We start from the raw sequence: 17772 nt of genomic DNA, 5'->3' as shown, positions 1-17772 counted from the left end.
AGTTTGATCTCAACCATAGGCGTCTCTAAAGGAATCATTCGCGTCTCAGCATCACCTTCAATAGGAATCATTCGCGTCCCAGCATCACCTTCAAGCAGTCCATATTTTAGATGAAACTTTTTAATGTAAAATATAACTGTCCATTGTCAACGGACCTCTCTACCTGACTAAACTTGATAGTTTGATCTCAACCATAGGCGTCTCTAAAGGAATCATTGGCGTCTCAGCATCACCTTCAAGCAGTCCATATTTTAGATGAAACTTTTCCAATGTAAAATATAACTGTCCATTGTTAACGTACCTCTCTACCTGACTAAACTTGAGAGTTTGATCTCAACCATAGGCGTCTCTAAAGGAATCATTCGCGTCTCAGCATCACCTTCAAGCAGTCCATATTCTAGATGAAACTTTTCCAATGTAAAATATAACTGTCCATTGTTAGCGTATCTTTCTACCTGACTAAACTTGAGAGTTTGATCTCAGCCATAGGCATCTCTCAAGGAATCATTGTCGTTTCAGCATCACCTCCAAGCAGTTCATATTTCAGAAGAAACTTTTCCATGTAACTGTAAATTGTTTACGTACCATGCTAAACTTGTTAACATACTTACTAAGCTTGAGAGTTTGATCTCGACCGTAGGCGTCTCTAGAGGAGTCATTGGCATCTCAACATCACCATCATACTGTCCATATTTTAGATGAAACTTTTCCAATGTAAAATGCAACTGTCAATTTTTTAACGTACCTCTCTACCTTACTAAACTCGAGAGTTTGAGTTCAACCATAGGCGTCTCTCAAGGAGTCATTGGTGTCTCAGCATCAACTTAATGCAGTCCATGTTTTAGACGAAATTTTTCCAATGCAAAATGCAAGTGTCAATTGTTAACGTACCTCTCTAAGATGCTAAACTTGAGTTTGATCTCAACCATAGGCGTCTGTAAAGAAGTCATTGGCGTCTCAGCATCACCTTCATGCAGTCCATATTTTAGATAAAACTTTTCCAATGTAAAATGTAACTGTCAATTGTTACCGTACCATACTAAATTTGCTAATATACTTACTAAACTTGAGAGTTTGATCTCAACCATAGGCGTCTCTGAAGGAGTTATTGGCGTCTCAAAATCACCTTCACGCAGTTCATATTTTAGATGAAACTTTTCTAATGTAAAATGCCGAAAGTGTAACTGTCAATTGTTAACGTGCCTCTCTACCTTACAAAACTTGAGAGTTCGATGTCAGCCACAGACGTCTCCTTTTCTTTTTCTGCGTACCTATCATCAATCTAATAACAACAATGCCTAATCAGATTTAAAGTGTTATTATCATGAATCATCTTATGTACGAGGCAAGGGTAAGACGTGGCCGTTCGTTTTTTAGGTGAAATTTTTCTAAAAATTATGTGATTGGATACAATTAGTTAGCTCGGCTAAGTTTTCGAATCCAAGCATTGCTGATATCATACTTGGCCCATCATTACTACTACTACTGCTACTACTACTAATAACTCATTGCAGCATCAATCCGTCTGAGGCCAACACAGCTACGCACGCTCCTTTTCCAACCTAATCTGTTCAAGGCCTCCCTCTTTACACCCTCCCAGGACGTTCCAATTTCCTTTAAATCTTTATTTATGACATCCTCCCAACCCAGACAAGAACGACCTGCTCTCCGAGTAGCCCCAGACGGTTGGCCAAAAAGGACAATCTTTGGCAATCTGTCATCCTTCATCCACAGAACGTGGCCTAGCCATCTCAACCTTTCTTTCATTATAGCCCTAGAAAGTGGGATTGATCCACATTTTTCGTACAGCCTACTGTTTGAAATACGGTCAGTCAGCCGGGTACCCAGAACAATCAACATAACTCAATGATTTTTTTCAAAGTAAATAGTTTTATTCATAAACATTTTTTCTGTTCTATTGAGAAAATTTTACTTATGATTCCAACTGAAAAGTCTGCTGTTTTGAAAGGTGTTAAATGTTGGAAATAAAAATCTGCGGAAATTAATGAAATGAGTGGTTCTAATTTGGTCCCTGATTGGTCCCTAATTTGGTCCCTGATTGGCCTGAATTAGTTTCATATCTTCAGCTGATTTAGAGATGTGTGTCTCGAGCTTGATGGTGCCTAATTTGTTTTTAAAATGTAAAGTGAATTTACTGTTAAAATGTCGCTACAGCTGTCGCTACAACCATGACTAAAAATGTCAATCACCTTTACAAGATCAGCAACAAGGGATGCTATGAACATCTGATCCAGTTTAAAATCGTCGTTCCTCAGAACGTCTTGTAAGCTTCCCCGGACACAGTACGAAGTCAATATATAAATTGACCCCTGCTCCAAAGAAGCACCTATAAATGGCACCAGATTGTCGTGTCGAACTTCACGAATCTGGAAAATAAAGATAATTAATAAAAATTGCTTAAAAAATAATCTAAAACATTGCTGCAACAACCAATATTTGTTAACTGTCTCGATATACTTTTTCAATAGTTTTTGTATGCAAACACACACAAAAAAATTGTCAATTTATACGGTTTTTATGGTTTTGTAGAAAAATTGTCTAGTTGCCCGATAAGATCTGATTTTTTTTTTTTTTTACACTAAATGAATTGCTAGACAAATCAACTAAATGTGTTTGATTTGGTAAGGGATAAGATGCGATACAAGATTCTACAGGCAATATCAGCGATAATGAAGTCCTTTTGTTAGCCCTTCGGCCATGAAATACCAAAGGGGCTTGGGAGCCAGCTATCCCAACCCCCCTGTGTTTTTTTGCACACACTTCCTGTGTACCTTCTCTGGTTTCTTCATGTACTTATAAGGAGCTTGTTCCACTTTGGCTAAGCTTACAGAGTGAAGCCACTGACCCCGGTCCAAAATTAAGTATATCTAAGTTGCATGAACAACGTCAGATGTTGCGGCAACCTTTGTTCGGCTTCACCGAGTAAAGTGTTGCTCTCGCAACACTTTGATTTTGTTTCCTCGCTTCGATTAAACGCTGAAGTTGTTAATCTGTAAGGATCTTAAAATAAATAGTAGGTACACCAACTCCCAAAGTTACAAACCCCTCATTGCAACTAGTAAAAGTTGCAAACCCCTCATCGCTGAAGATAATTATAGCCTAACAGCTGATTATTACTTACAAGTCCCCTACATGTCTTCTCGCTGGAACCAAATTGGTCTTACCATCAAATACACCGGAAACAAATAATAGGTACACAAACTAGCAAAAGTTACAAACCCTACATTGCCGAAAATTATTATGAGCAAACAGTCGACTGTTCCTTAAAACCTCCTATATGTCTCGCAACCGGTATCGACCTTTTTTTGGTTTCGGTGTGTACCTTAGTGCTGAAGTTATCAACCCCTTTAAACTTTCAAACTGCTATATCTCATGAAGAAATTTTTTTACCAAAAAATCGATGAAATATACTTTGATCAGCTCATCAAGAGCTATCGATTGCCGTCAGAACAAGAGCTAAGAGCTCATATGGCACTTGTGACGAGGCAAGAAGAGCTAAGAACCAAGAGATCATATGGTATGAGCTCTAGCAAAATTCTATGAATCAATAGATTGATTTAAAAGGAAAATAAGAGGCTTAATGCCAGTCAGGATTTAAAATAAGAGCTCTGAGTCACGATGTCCTCCTAAAATTCAAAATTCATTAAGATCCGATCACCCACACGTATATTGTAAATAACTAAAATTTTTCTGATTTTTCCTCTCCCTTTAGCCCCCCAGATGGTCGTATCTGGGAAAACGACTTTATCAAGTCAATTTGTGCAGCTCCCAGACACGCCTACCAATTTTCATCGTCCTAGCACGTCCAGAAGCACCAAACTCGCCAAATCACTGAACCCCTCCCCCAAACTCCCCCAAAGAGAGCGAATCCAGTACTATTCCGTCAATCACGTATCAAGGACATTTGTTTATTCTATCCACCAAGCTTCATCCCGATTTCTCCACTCCAAGTGTTTCCCAAGATTTCCCCCTCCAGCTTCCCCCAATGTAAAAAAAATCTGGTCGTAATTTGAAATGAGAGCTGTCAGACATGAATTCCTTCTAAATATCAAATTTCATTAAGATCCGATCACCCATTCTTAAAATAAAAATACCCCACTTTTCACGTTTTCCAAGAATTCCGGTTTCCCCCTCCAACTCCCCCCAATGTCACAGGACCTGGTCGGAATTTAAAATTAGAGCTTTAAAGCGCAAGATCCTTCTAAATATCAAATTTCATTAAGATCTGCTTATTTTTACCACCAAGTTTCATCCTGATCCGTCCAATCTAAGCGTTTTCCATGATTTTAGGTTCCCCCACCCCAAACTCCCCCCAATGTCACCAGATCCGGTCAGGACTTAAAATAAGAGCTTTGAGACACGATATCCTTCTAAATATCAAATTTCATTGAGATCCGATCACCCGTTCGTAAGTTAAAAATACCTCATTTTTTCTAATTTTTCAGAATTAACCCCCCCCCCCCCAACTATCCCAAAGAGAGCGGATCCGTTCTGGTTATCTCAATCATGCATCTAGAACTTGTGCTTATTTTTCCCACCAAGTTTCATCCCGATCCCTCCATTCTAAGTGTTTTCCAATTTTTAGGTTTCCCCCTCCCAACTCCCCCCCCATGCCACCAGATCCGATCGGGATTTAAAATAAGAGCTCTGAGACACGATATTCTTCTAAATATCAAATTTCATTGAGATCCGATAACCCTTTCGTAAGTTAAAAATACCTAATTTTTTCTATTTTTTAATAATTAGCCCCCCCCCCCCAACAACCCTAAAGAGAGCGGATCCGTTCCGGTTATGTCAATCATGTATCTAGGACTTGTGCTTATTTTTCCCACCAATTTTCATCCCGATCCCTCTACTCTAAGTGTTTTCCAAGTTTTAGGTTTCCCCCTCCCGACTCCCCCCCCCCCAACGTCACCAGATCTGTTCGGGATTTAAAATAAAAGCTCTGAGACACGATATCCTTCTAAATATCAAATTTCATTGAGATCCGATCCCGTTCGTAAGTTAAAAATACTTCATTTTTTCTAATTTTTCAGAATTAACCCCCACCCCAACTACCCCAAAGAGAGCGGATCCGTTCCAGTTATATCAATCATGTATCTAGGACTTGTGCTTATTTTTCCCACCAAGTTTCATCCCGATCCCTCCACTCTAAGTGTTTTCCAATATTTTAGGTCTCCCCCTCCCAAATCCCCTCCCCCCTGTGTCATCCCAATAAACCCCCCCCCCCCCAACTACCCCAGAAAGAGCGGATCTGTTACGGTTATGTCAATCATGTATCTAGGAAAACGACTATCTGAATCGGGAAAATGACTATTTCTAATTTAATCTGGTCCGGTCCCTGATACGCCTGCCAAATTTCATCGTCCCAGCTTACCTGGAAGTGCCTAAAGTAGAAAAACCGGGACCGACAGACCGACAGAATTTGCGATTGCTATATGTCACTTGGTTAATACCAAATGCCATAAAAATGGATGACATATAATTTGATCAGCTCATTAAGAGCTATTGACTGCCGTCGAAAAAAATCTATCTGTCTCAGTTCAAAAGCTGACTTTTTTGCCGTAGGCCAAGTTTTTAACGTCATCACTTAGAAAGGAGCAGACGATAAACTCTAATTTCCTTAGCAATGAGAGAACTTTTAAAGTTTAAGAGGCACATCTGATACCATTTCTCTACTGCAATCCCAAGTGCAAAAAAACAGAATGATAAACTCAGCTGAAATCACCAACAGAAATGGGTAGAAAAAATAGATTTTTGGCCCCAAGCAAGAGCTCTACTAAGCTTTCCAAAATGCAAAGTCATGTTCATCAGTCCGGCCTAAGGTCCATAATTTCCGTAAAAATCTCAGAGTTTAGAACCTTACCACTTTCTAGGAATAAGCTGAAATCGGGGTGCAAGGGAAAAAAAAAGAAAAAAAGAAAAAAAGAGAAAAAAACGACGACAAAACCAAAGTGTTGCTCTCGCAACACAATAATTAGCAGCATCACGACTTGAGCCACATCCTAAAAAACATGAGATTGCAAGTCTATAGCGCCAATGGTCTATCGATTGTATTTCTGTGGACCTAGAGTAGAAAGAACTAAAAACAATAACAGCAAAGACCCAGCAAATTTAAGCAATAACAGTCGATTTAAAACTCTCATTTTAGCGTTAAATGAACGTGACAGAAGTTCAATCTTAGTTGCATCCTTTGAGGGAAAGCGAGAGAATTCAGGAACCAAAACCTTTCGGATTCAAGTACCCGAATCCGAGAGGATTCAGGTACCAAAAACGTAAAACAGTTCGCGGTAACCAACGGCAAGTAAGGAGAGACACGGGTTAATAGTAACCGAAACCGTTAAAAAATAGTTTTAATAACAACATATACATAAAAGAATTGGCTTTTTACGGTGATTCCTAGCATATAAAATACATTAAACTTATAAAAGTTACCCATCAAAAATTACGACCCTGAGAAAATTTACCCTTTTTAGAAAAGGGGGGAAATCGCAACTCTAAAGGCGAAATATGTGAATGAAAACCATACAATGGATTCAGCAAATCAGAGAACTCAAATGAAGAGGTTTCAAGCCACTATCTACAAAATGCAATTTTAGAATTTTTTCACAGATGCTTGTTTATTTCTTTTTTTTTATTTTTTTTTTTTCAGCGTGATCAAACCATTGGCCCTAGAATATTGAAAAAAGGCTCATTAAAAAAAAGTCAATAAGAAAAAAAGATCAACTGACTTTTTAGGCATAAAAGTGATTGCACGACAATAAAGCTGTGTTTTCTCCCGAGATTTCTAGAGGAAGGGGATTCAAGTCCTGATAGGATCTCTGTTATCACTGAGATTTGACTTGACATATTTCTCACTTTCGTTTTAGTGCACATTGATTAATATCCTCTTGCTTCACGTGGGCACTACCCCCCCCCCTACTGTTGTCTGTATAGTGCATACTTGTAAAAAAAAAAAATTCAAAAAATTCGCCTTGTGAACAATGGAAACGATGACCTTATAAATAGTTTTTGATAGTCGACACCCCCCCCCACACACACACTCTTTACAAATATTTGAAGGAAAGATCTTTTCAAGACGATTATCATTCTCGTAGCTTTGCCAATATTAAACTTGAATGTATAGAGACGGGTTGAAGGAGGAAGTAGTAATCACCCTTCACAATTATGCGAGCATTGGATCAAACAGTTCATAGTAACAAATGGTAAGTGAAGAGTGACCCTTGTCAGAAGAAACCCGAAAATCTAAAAATAGGAAGCTTTGACTACGATGCAAGCAACAACGAAATTTCTTTTGCACGCTGATTGAAACTAGACCTCCGTTGCCTGTGCAACGGGAAGTGTTGCAGCAACTGTGCCCTGTTCCTTAGGGCACAGTTGCGGAGCAACACGTGCAACTGTGCCCTACGGGACACAGTTGCGGAGCAACAGTCTCCATTATGTCCTTCAGAGGACATTTTTCTAATGCGGCTTCGATTGTTATCTTGAAGCATCTTTGATATGGTTTTATTTCGAGCTCCTGCTAAACTGAGTTTGGTAAAATGTTTAGCTGGTCCAGAAATAAACGAGAAAAAAAAATTCTAGCTGGCCCAGAACCGAAGTTACCTCTAGAACGTCGAAACTTCGGAAATTATTTCTAAGAGAACGAAGCAACTTGGTATAAAGAACACTTCACTTCTTCTTGCATAACTTTCATAGCACTACTCGATAAAAATAAAATAGACATCAAAATCGAAAATTTAAGAAAATTTCAAAAAATCGGAACGAGATTGACTTTTCCGGAATTATTTCCGGAAATTTGTAAGAGCTACGGAATTTCATGCTTCAGTTCTCGAAAACATCAATAAAAGTTCTATATGAGTTCATAATTATTTTATCTCTAAAACGTTTACTTCTGAAACTAGGGCCGTCTTAACTTGACGCCAATTCGAAGTATTATGTTTCGAGACGCACATTTCGGGAATTATTTCCGGGAAATCTGAAAGAGATACGGAAATAACGTCTTATAGTTTTCTGCTTAACTTTTGATGGTCTAAACTAGGAAAATATAAAACAAACCAAATTCACCAAAAAATTTAAATTGCCCCGAGGGCATGACAAAACCTCCAAATAGAAAAACCCAAAGAAGGAATTTTATTTCGGAGAAACTATTGCAAGCTCCAGTTGTTAGGAGATCGAGACCTGTCGAAACGCGTTGGAAAAAAAATTCTAGCTGGTCCAGAACAGAAGTTACCTCTAGAACGTCGAAACTTCGGAAATTATTTCTTAGAGAACGAAGCAACTTGGTATATAGAACACTTCGCTTCTTCTTGCATACTTTTCATAGCACTACTCGATAAAAATATAAGAAACATCAAAATCGAAAATTTGAGAAAATTCCAAAAAAAATCGGAACGAGATGGACTTTCCCGGAATTATTTCCGGGAAATCTGTAAGAGCTACGGAATTTTGTGCTCCGGTTCTCGAAGAGACAAATGAAAGTTCTACATGAGTTCAGCATAACTGTATTTCTAACAAGTTTATTTCCGAAGCTAGGGTCGTCTTAACTTGACGCCAAACATCGAACGCACAGTTTCTAAGAAAAAAACGGTTTTATTTTTTTTTATGGAAAACTGTTAGAAATTTTAGGAACTTCTCTGGAACTTTTTTACTCTGTTTCACGTTTCCCTTCCCTCTGAAAAATCTCAAATTTTTAACTCTTACCACTTCGGAGCTACAGGTCGCTGATCACGGTGAAAAAAAAAAAAAAAAAAAAACTACGAAAGCAGTAGTGTTGCTCCGCAACACAATTACGCACAATAAAAACTAATAGCACGTGACAATTTGTATGATTTTGGAAATCCCAACCCCCTAAAAAAGGAATGCGATCTAAATGAATATTGAACATGCACGAGAGCCCAAATTGCACCATTTATGAAATGTGCAATTTCTGATTTTATATTAAAAAGTTAATGAATATTCAGACGATTACGGATTTTATCCCTGACCCATGACTTTTACCGAAGAAATTTTTTAAGCATTCTCTCTTTTATAAGCAAAATTTTAAAAATTATAAATCACTGAGATTACAAGGAGTAATAATATTATATAGCAAACAGTTACATAGTACATATAATTATTACATATTACACTATCATAAGTTCTTTCCAGTCACCTTGATTAAGATGGTGATTTTTTTATGTTTGGTTTAATAGAACACCCACTGTTGAAAACACATCTTGTTTTCAATGAAATTCGAATCACACTCAATCCGTTTTGGTGGTTTAGGAGGAAGGGAGAGTAGTACTACTCTTGTTTGTAATCCTTGATAAGCCATGTTGCATTATTGTTTTTGTTGTTGTTGTTGAGGTATTGAGAAGTAAAACAAGAGCTAAGAGCTCATATGGCACTTGTGACGAGGTCGGAAGAGCCGAGAGCTCATATGGTACGAGGTCGGAAGAGCCAAGAGCTCATTTGGACGAGGTCGGAAGAGCCAAGAGCCAAGAGCTCATTTGGCACTTGTGAGAAGGTCAGAACCTAAAGTTAAACTTTATAGCACAAGATCCTTCTAAATATCAAATTTCATTAAGATCTGGTCACCCTTTCGTAAGTTACAAGTACCTCAATTTTCAAAATTACCTCCCCCCTCCCAATTCCACCAAAGAGAGCAGATCCGGTCCAGTTATGTCAGTCACGTATCTTAGACAGGTTTCTATTCTTCCCATCCAGTTTCATCCTGATCTCACCGCTTTAAGTATTTTCTAAGATTTCCGGTCCCCCCAACTGCCCCCCCCCAATTACGTTTGATCCGGTTGAGATTTAAAATAAGATATCAGAGTTACGAGGTCCTTCTAAATATGAAGTTTCATGAAGATCCGATCACTCCTTCGTAAGTTAAAAATACGTTATTTTTCTTATTTTTCAGAATTACCCCCCCCCCCCCCCCCCGCAATTGAGCGGATCCGTTCCAATTGTGTAAATTACGTATGCAAGACTTTTGCTTATTTTTCCAACCAAGTTTCATCCCAATCCTTCCAATCTAAGGGTTTCCCATCATTTTAGGTCTCCCCACCCCAAACTTCCCCCAATGTCACCAGATCCGGTCAGGATTTAAAATAAGAGCTTTGAGCCACGATATCCTTCTAAAAATCAAATTTCATGGAGATCCAATCACCCATTCGTAAGTTAAAAATACCTCATTTTTTCTAATTTTTCAGAATTAACCCCCCCCCCCCAACTACCCAAAAGAGAGCGGATCCGTTCCGTTTATGTCAATCATCTATCTAGGACTTGTGTTTATTTTTCCCACCATGTTTCATCCCGATCCCTCCACTCTAAGTGTTTTCCAAGTTTTAGGTTTCCCCCTCCCAACTCCCCGCCCCCATCACCAGATCCGGTCGGGATTTAAAATAAGAGCTCTAAGACACGATATCCTTCTAAACATCAAATTTCATTGAGATCCGATCACCCGTTCGTAAGTTGAAAATACCTCATTTTTCTAATTTTTAAGACTTACTCCCCCCCTCCCAACTACCCCAAAGAGAGCAAATAAGTTCCGATTATGTCAATCATGTATCTGGGACTTGCGCTTATTTTTCCCATCAAGTTTCATCCCGATCCCTCTACTCTAAGTGTTTTCCAAGATTTTAGGTTTCCCCCCTCCAACTCCCCCCAATGTCATCAGACCCAGTCGGGATTTAAAATAAGAGCTCTGAGACACAATATCATTCCAAACATCAAATTTCATTAAGATCCAATCACCCGCTCATAAGTTAAAAATACTTCATTTTTTCTATTTTTCCGAATTAACCGGCCCCTTCTCCCCCCCCCCCAGATGGTCAAATCGGGAAAACGACTATTTCTAATTTAATCTGGTCCGGTCCCTGATACGCTTGCCAAATTTCATCGTCCTAGCTTACCTGGAAGTGCCTAAAGTAGCAAAACCGGGACTTTAGGTTTTCCCCCTCCAACTCCCCCCAATGTCATCAGATCCGGTCGGGATTAAAAATAAGAGCTCTAAGACACAATATCATTCCAAACATCAAATTTCATTAAGATCCAAATACCCGCTGATAAGTTAAAAATACTTCATTTTTTCTATTTTTTGCGAATTAACCGGGCCCCCACTCCCCCCCAGATGGTCAAATCGGGAAAACGACTATTTCTAATTTAATCTGGTCCGGTCCCTGATGCGCTTGCCAAATTTCATCGTCCTAGCTTACCTGGAAGTGCCTAAAGTAGCAAAACCGGGACCGACAGACAGACAGACAGACCGACAGACAGACCGACAGACAGACCGACAGAATTGGCGACTGCTATATGTCACTTGGTTAATACCAAGTGCCATAAAAACACTGCCCAAAGTACACACTGCCGCGTATTCAGGAAAGCACATGACGCCATGGTATAAGAAGATTTAGGGGGGTAGCCGTACTCCTGTTTGTGATAATTCTGTTCGTTTCAAGGTAGATCGGATTATTCATTTTCTTCTTTGTTCATTTTAGGATTCATTTGTTCATCAACAGCATTTTCTTTCATCTTTATGTTTGACGTGATTATTTATTTTAATTTCTGCTTGTTTGGCTTTTATTTATTCTTTGATAGTAATTCAGATCCATTTAAAGATTGAATTATTATAAGATTTTTTCTGCTCCACTTGGGATTTAATATAGCTCTTTACGAGGGGCGTAATTTCCTATGGGGCAGGGGGAGGGGGTTAAATGCCCTTCACAGACCTCGGTTACACAGTGACCAGGGGATATTCCCCTGGTCACAATTAAATATCCACCAAATGCTACTAATGATCAGATAATCCTTTGCCAAGGATATCCTTCCAAACCACCAGCAATAGACATAACAACAAAACTCTAATATTATTAGCATTATAAAAGAAACTGTACTTAATGGTTATGAAATTCATTCTCAGTGATCTAGCCCCCTCCCCAGATAATGCCTAGAATAGCTCTAAACTTGATACTAAACTAAGGTCAGCTAGAACGGAAGGCAATTACATATAAATCAACAAAGAATGCAGGGCATTGACGTAAGACGTTGATTAAACAGTAGCATTTAGAGAATGATGGGATTCTTTTCCGAAAATATTGGAAGAATGACTTATGAATCAAAAAGAGGCATAAGATCAAATCTAGTTATTAAATAGTTCTTGATTGTTTTTTTTTAAATTGCTCAGAAATAAAAACAAGAGAAAATGTAAGTTGATTTTTGATTGCATTTCGGGCACCCTATTTTATTATTGAAGCATTGTATTAAATTAATCTGAATACTAGGCTAACGAATCCTTCTCCTTACAAAAATTTTTATTCGAGAAAATGTTTTGCAAATAGAGCGACTTTATTATAGCAAAGTTATAAACACAAGCGATTGGAAAAGCTAAAAGTTATTTCAGAAAACACTTCTCAGCCTCAAAGCATCACATTATCTTGATTTAGTTCAACGCCCAGTGGCGTCAATTTACGAAAAGTTGGAGAAGCAACATGTATATTTCAATATCTAGGGGGAAGGGGGGATCCGTCGTCCTTTTTACTATGTCTCAATGAATATACCAAAAAAAAAGTTTTTTTCAAAGCTCTAGAGGCAAAAACTCTTGGGGGAATGCTCCTTTTTTGCACCCCGTCACACAGCACCGCTTTCAATATCTTGTTCAATATTTCCTGAACGTTTCGATTGAATACCTTAAGCCCTTTCTAAAGTAAGGCAAAAGACCCTTTACCACTATAAAGCATATGTTTGAAATATTGCCCATATGCATGATTTACGGGCCTTATCCCAGGGTTGGTGGGGATGATGTCATCCACTTGGGTTATCGAACGCTTTTAACAAAATTGCTGTCTCAAAATTGTGATCGTATATCTTTGGAGACGGGGGAGGAGGTTGGCTGGCTGCCCACCAATAGGTGGGCATGTTAGCCACTTGGGTTATCGAACGCTTTTAACAAAATTGCTGTCTCAAAATTGTGATCGGATATCTTTGGAGACGGGGGGGGGAGGAGGCTGGCTGCCCACCAACAGCTTTTGTCTCTTAAGATAGCACACATAAATTATTGCAAAGTTCCCTTCCATAGGACATGCCTCTTGAAAAAAAAATATACTGAAGACTTATGGCCCTTATTACTCTCTTCAATATGCCCTGAATATTTCAGTTTAATACCCTTGGCAGCTCCTGAGATATGGCACATACATTCTTTTGAAAACCATATATGAGCATAATGTCTTTTAACTTAGTTTAAAATCCCCAGCCATATGCCTTGAAAACACCTATGTAACACCTTTAGCTGTTCCCGGGATACTTCACAGACATATTTTTGACAATCTTAATGCACAGAGTGTCTTTTGATTTACTTATACACCCTTCGTAACTTTCCCAAAAGTTTTCAACTTAATATTCTATTCTATTACCGAGACTTTGCATTTATGTGCCACTTTGATGACCTGGATACACTTAAACAGTTCTCATTCACTTCAATAGCTGTAGTAGTAGTAGCAGTTGTAGTAGTGTCAATACCAGTAATTAGAGACGTAGAAACAGCAGTGGCAGTTCAAGTCACAGTCGCAATCGTAAGCAAAGTCGTAGCGCTAAGTACTTGCAATTACAAGTAGTCGCAGTCTTAGCAGTTGGAGCCACAAGTAGTTGAAGCTGCAGTCACAAGTAATCGCAGTTGCAAGTAGTTGTAGTCACTAGTTTTCAAAATTAGCTGCGGTTACTGATAGACGCACTTACTAATAGTCACCGTCGCAGTCACAAGTAGTAGTAATCACAGGAAGTAGTCACAGTCTCAGATACAACTGATTGCATTCAGAGACGAAAGTAGTCGCAGTCGTAAATAGTCGCAATCACATGGATTCGCAGTTACAAGCAGTCGCAGTCGCACGCAGTCACAGTCACAAGCAGTCACAGTCGCCAGTAGATGCAGCCATAAGCAGTCACAGTCGCCAGTAGTTGCAGCCATAAGCAGTCACATTCACAAGTTTTCCCAGTCGCAACGAGCCGCAGTCACAAATAGTCGTAGTCGTAAACAGTCGCAGTCACAAGTAGTCGCAGTCACAGTGAAAATATTAGTAATGGTAGCAATAGTAGTGGTAGTAGTAGAATTAGTAATAATAGCAGTAGCAGTAGTAGTAGTAACAGCAGAAGTAACAGTAGCTGCATCAAAAGCAGTAGCTGCAGAAGCGGTTGTATTTGAAGCAATATGCACATGGTATCTTTTCGTTAGTTCAACATCCCTTTGAACAAACCCTGAAAATTTCACCTTAATACCCTTAGACATAGTAACATTAGTAGTAGTAGTTACTACACTAGTAAGCAGTAGTAGCAGTAGTTAGTTCAACATGCCCCTAAACACGCCTTGAAGTTTTCAACTTAAACCTCTAAGCCGTTACTGACACATTGCTGATTGACCCAATTGACAGTCTACGCGCACATAGTGTATTTTTATATAGTTCAACATCCCCCTCAGATTTCCATGAATTTTTTACCTTAATACCCTTGGCCCTAGTATTGGAAGCAGTAGTCGTAATAGCGGTGATAGTAGTAGTAACAGTAGTAGTAGCCCTAGTAGCAGTAGTAATAGCAGCAGTAATAGTATCAGTAGTAGTAGTAGTTGTGGTAGCAGTAGTAGTAGCAGCAGGAGCAGCAGCAGTGGTCGTAGCCATGGTAGAAGCTGTAGTAGAATTACTAGCAGTAGTAGTAGCAGTAGTATGTACTTATTGTCTTTTCGTAAGTCCAAAATTCACCTCAACATTTCTGATGGTTTCAACTTAATACCCTAAGCGATACTTTACTTACTTGTACTTGTGGCGGGAATCAGGCGTTTCCACCTCGCCCGGCATCGATGATCTTAGAGACCTTCTTGGACCATGTTGATCGATCTTGTGCCAGCTGCTCTGCAAAGGCGAGCCACTGTGTTGACCATCTGTGACCAAATTTTCTGAAACCCCCTATTGGTTCAAGGTCTGACTTGGCCAGGTTCCGCCAGTTCTTCCTCTGTCCTCCTTGGCGTTTCTTCCAGTAGCTAATAGGCTCAACTAGAAGTATTTGGCGAGGCAGGTACTCTGGCGGTTTCCGCAATACATGGCCCAACCATTTCAAACGGCGTTCTTTAATAGTGAGCACAACATCTCTCTGAATATTGCACATTCGACGTATATTCACGTTGGAGATACGGTCACGTAGCTGTACTCTGAGAATTCTTCGTAGACAAGTATGCTCAAACACCTTAAGTGTATTCTCTTGTTGTAGTTTTGCCGACCATGTTTCGCACCCGTAAAGGAGAACGGTGCGGACTAGTGCCATGTAAATTCGAACTTTCGTTTGGACACTGATTTCACGGCGATTCCATAAGGGTTTCCGAAGAGAGGCAAAGACTGTCTGCGCTTTCTGTATTCTCTGTTGGATATCAGCGTCGGAAGATCCGTCAGTACAAAGCTGGGAGCCTAGGTATGTGAAACGGTTGACTTTTTCCAGCTGAACTTGGTTGATAGTTAGTGGGAATGGTCCTGTGTCGTGGTTAATAGCCATGAATTTCGTTTTCTCTGTGCTGACTTTCAAGCTGATCAGATCTGCCCAGGCCACAACGCTGTCAAGCATGTTTTGGGCTTCTACAGGGTCTGACAGGAGGCCAACATCATCCGCATAATCGAGGTCAGTCAGCGAGAGATTCTGTCCAACCTGCGCTCCTGGATAAGACGATAGAGCATTTTCAAGCACCCAATCGATGCAATAATTGAACAGAGTCGGAGAGAGGACACATCCTTGTTTTACTCCGAACTCAACCAGAAATTCTTCAGTTTCTTCGCCATAGATTCTAACTCGGCTCACTGAAGCGTCATAGTATGCCTTCATCAGTTCAACAAACTTCAGCGGCATTCCGTCATTCTCCAGGATCTTCCAAAGTTTCTGGCGAGTGACAGAGTCGAAGGCAGCAATGAAGTCCAGGAACATCAAGATCAGGGGTAGGTTGTATCTTTCAAACTGCTGGATAATGAGGCGAAAGGCGAAGATATTATCAGTACACCCTCTACCTGGTCGAAAGCCGGCTTGATTTCCTCGAGTTCTTTCCTCCCTTGCCCCTTTAAAGCGGTTCAAGAGTATGATCCCGAATATTTTGACGGCAATGTCTATGAGACTTATTCCGCGGTAATTTTTGCATTCGGTTTTGTCTCCTTTCTTATAGAAAGGGAGGATGACTGATGTCTTCCAGTCTTTTGGAAAAGTGTTGGTCCTCCACACTTCGTCGAGAATGCCATGGAGCTGTTCAGCAGTGACCTCAGGGCATTGTTTGTATAGTTCCGGGGGGAGGCCGTCTTCACCTGGGGCTTTGTGGTTTTTTAGGGTTTTGATCGCTTTTAGTATTTCGGCTCTGGTCGGTGTATCCAGCTCGATATCATAAGGCTCTTTAGAGACGGAAGGTGGGAAGGCATCATGAGTAGATGAAGGGGATGGGTTCAGGAGGAGCTGAAAGTGATCCTTCCATCTTGCTGAACGTTCCTTCTGACAACTAATGATTTTTCCTGATCTGTTTTTGATTATTTCTGAGACAGCAGCTTTCTTACCAACGGATTCCTTCAGGATCTGGTAAAGCTTGCGGGTGTCATGTAAGCGTGCTGCTTTCTCTAATGACTCGGCAGCATCTTCCCACATTTGGCGGCGGTCCAGCCGAACAGAGCGTTTTACCTGTCTGCGTAACTCCTTTGTTTCTTCTTTAAGGCCTCCCATCTTTTGTCTTCGTTCACCGACTATTGACAGGGTTCTAGCAGTTATCCAGTGTTGTCGTTTGATTTTTGCTCGGCCTAGGATCTCATCGGCAGTCTCTGTCATCACGGTTTTAAAGGTCTCCCATCTCTTATCGGGAGTTAGGTTTTCATCAGAGCTGAGGGCGTCAAACCGGTTAGTTAGTTCCAAATTGAGGGCCTGCCGCACTTCTTTGTCTTGAAGTTTACCGATATCGAAGCCGACCTTTGACTTGTTTTTTCTTCGAATTGCAAGACGTAGCAACATTTTTGCTGCGACGAGCCTGTGGTCAGATCCAGACTGTGAGCCTGTGTCCGCGCCATTGTAAGAGCGAGAGTCCTGCACGGAGCTTCTCCAGCGCTGGCGTACGAGAATGAAGTCAATTTGGGCCTTAGTGACACCGTCATTTGAATGCCAAGTTAAGAGGTGGCTAGGTTTGTGTTGAAATATGGTATTGGTGATAACAAGGTGGTTCATCAAGGCATAGTTTACCAACCTCTGCCCATTCTCGCATCTGTGACCCTGTCCAAATTTTCCCAGGATTTGTCTTGTGGTCTGGTCAGATGGACCAACTCTTGCGTTGAAGTCTCCAGCAACAATCAAGTAATCACGTGCGGCTATAGAAGAAGACAACTGCTGCAGTTCACCGTAGAAATCATCCTTGGTCGTTTCAGTAGCGTCACGGGTGGGGGCATAGGTAGAAATTATGGACACATTTGCAGGGTTTCCTTTTAGTCTGATTCTAGCAAGTCTACAGGAGACTGGTTCCCATTCTAGGAGAGCGTTTCTGGTTCTTTGGTTCATGATGAAACCAACTCCATGGAGTCCTGAATTATCTTCTATTCCGGAATAGAAAAAGTGGAACTGATGTAGTGTTTCTGGAGCCGTTATAACTATAGAGCCAGAACCGGAGATTCTGGTCTCGGATATGCAGAGTATGTCTATGTTGTACTTCTCCATCTCATGGACAAGAAAAGCTTGTGTGGCTTCTTGTTTAGCGGATCTTACATTCCAGCATCCAACATT

At 40.2% G+C, this 17772-nt stretch overlaps 1 protein-coding gene across 1 annotated transcript in view; it reads right to left on the bottom strand.

The window, feature by feature from the left end:
* The window catches only part of LOC136040030 (guanylate cyclase 32E-like), a 265444-nt gene that overhangs the window by 55827 nt on the left and 191845 nt on the right, over window positions 1–17772 (bottom strand). Inside the window, exon 13 of the mRNA XM_065724096.1 lies at window positions 2174–2387. Coding sequence (XP_065580168.1) covers window positions 2174–2387 — 214 coding nt within the window. The remainder of the gene's footprint in view (window positions 1–2173; window positions 2388–17772) is intronic.

Source organism: Artemia franciscana, chromosome 20 (assembly GCF_032884065.1).
Source record: "Artemia franciscana chromosome 20, ASM3288406v1, whole genome shotgun sequence".
Taxonomy (NCBI): domain Eukaryota; kingdom Metazoa; phylum Arthropoda; class Branchiopoda; order Anostraca; family Artemiidae; genus Artemia; species Artemia franciscana.
The sequence above is the reverse complement of the archived record's forward strand: the minus strand, read 5'-3'. Positions and strand labels throughout refer to the sequence as shown.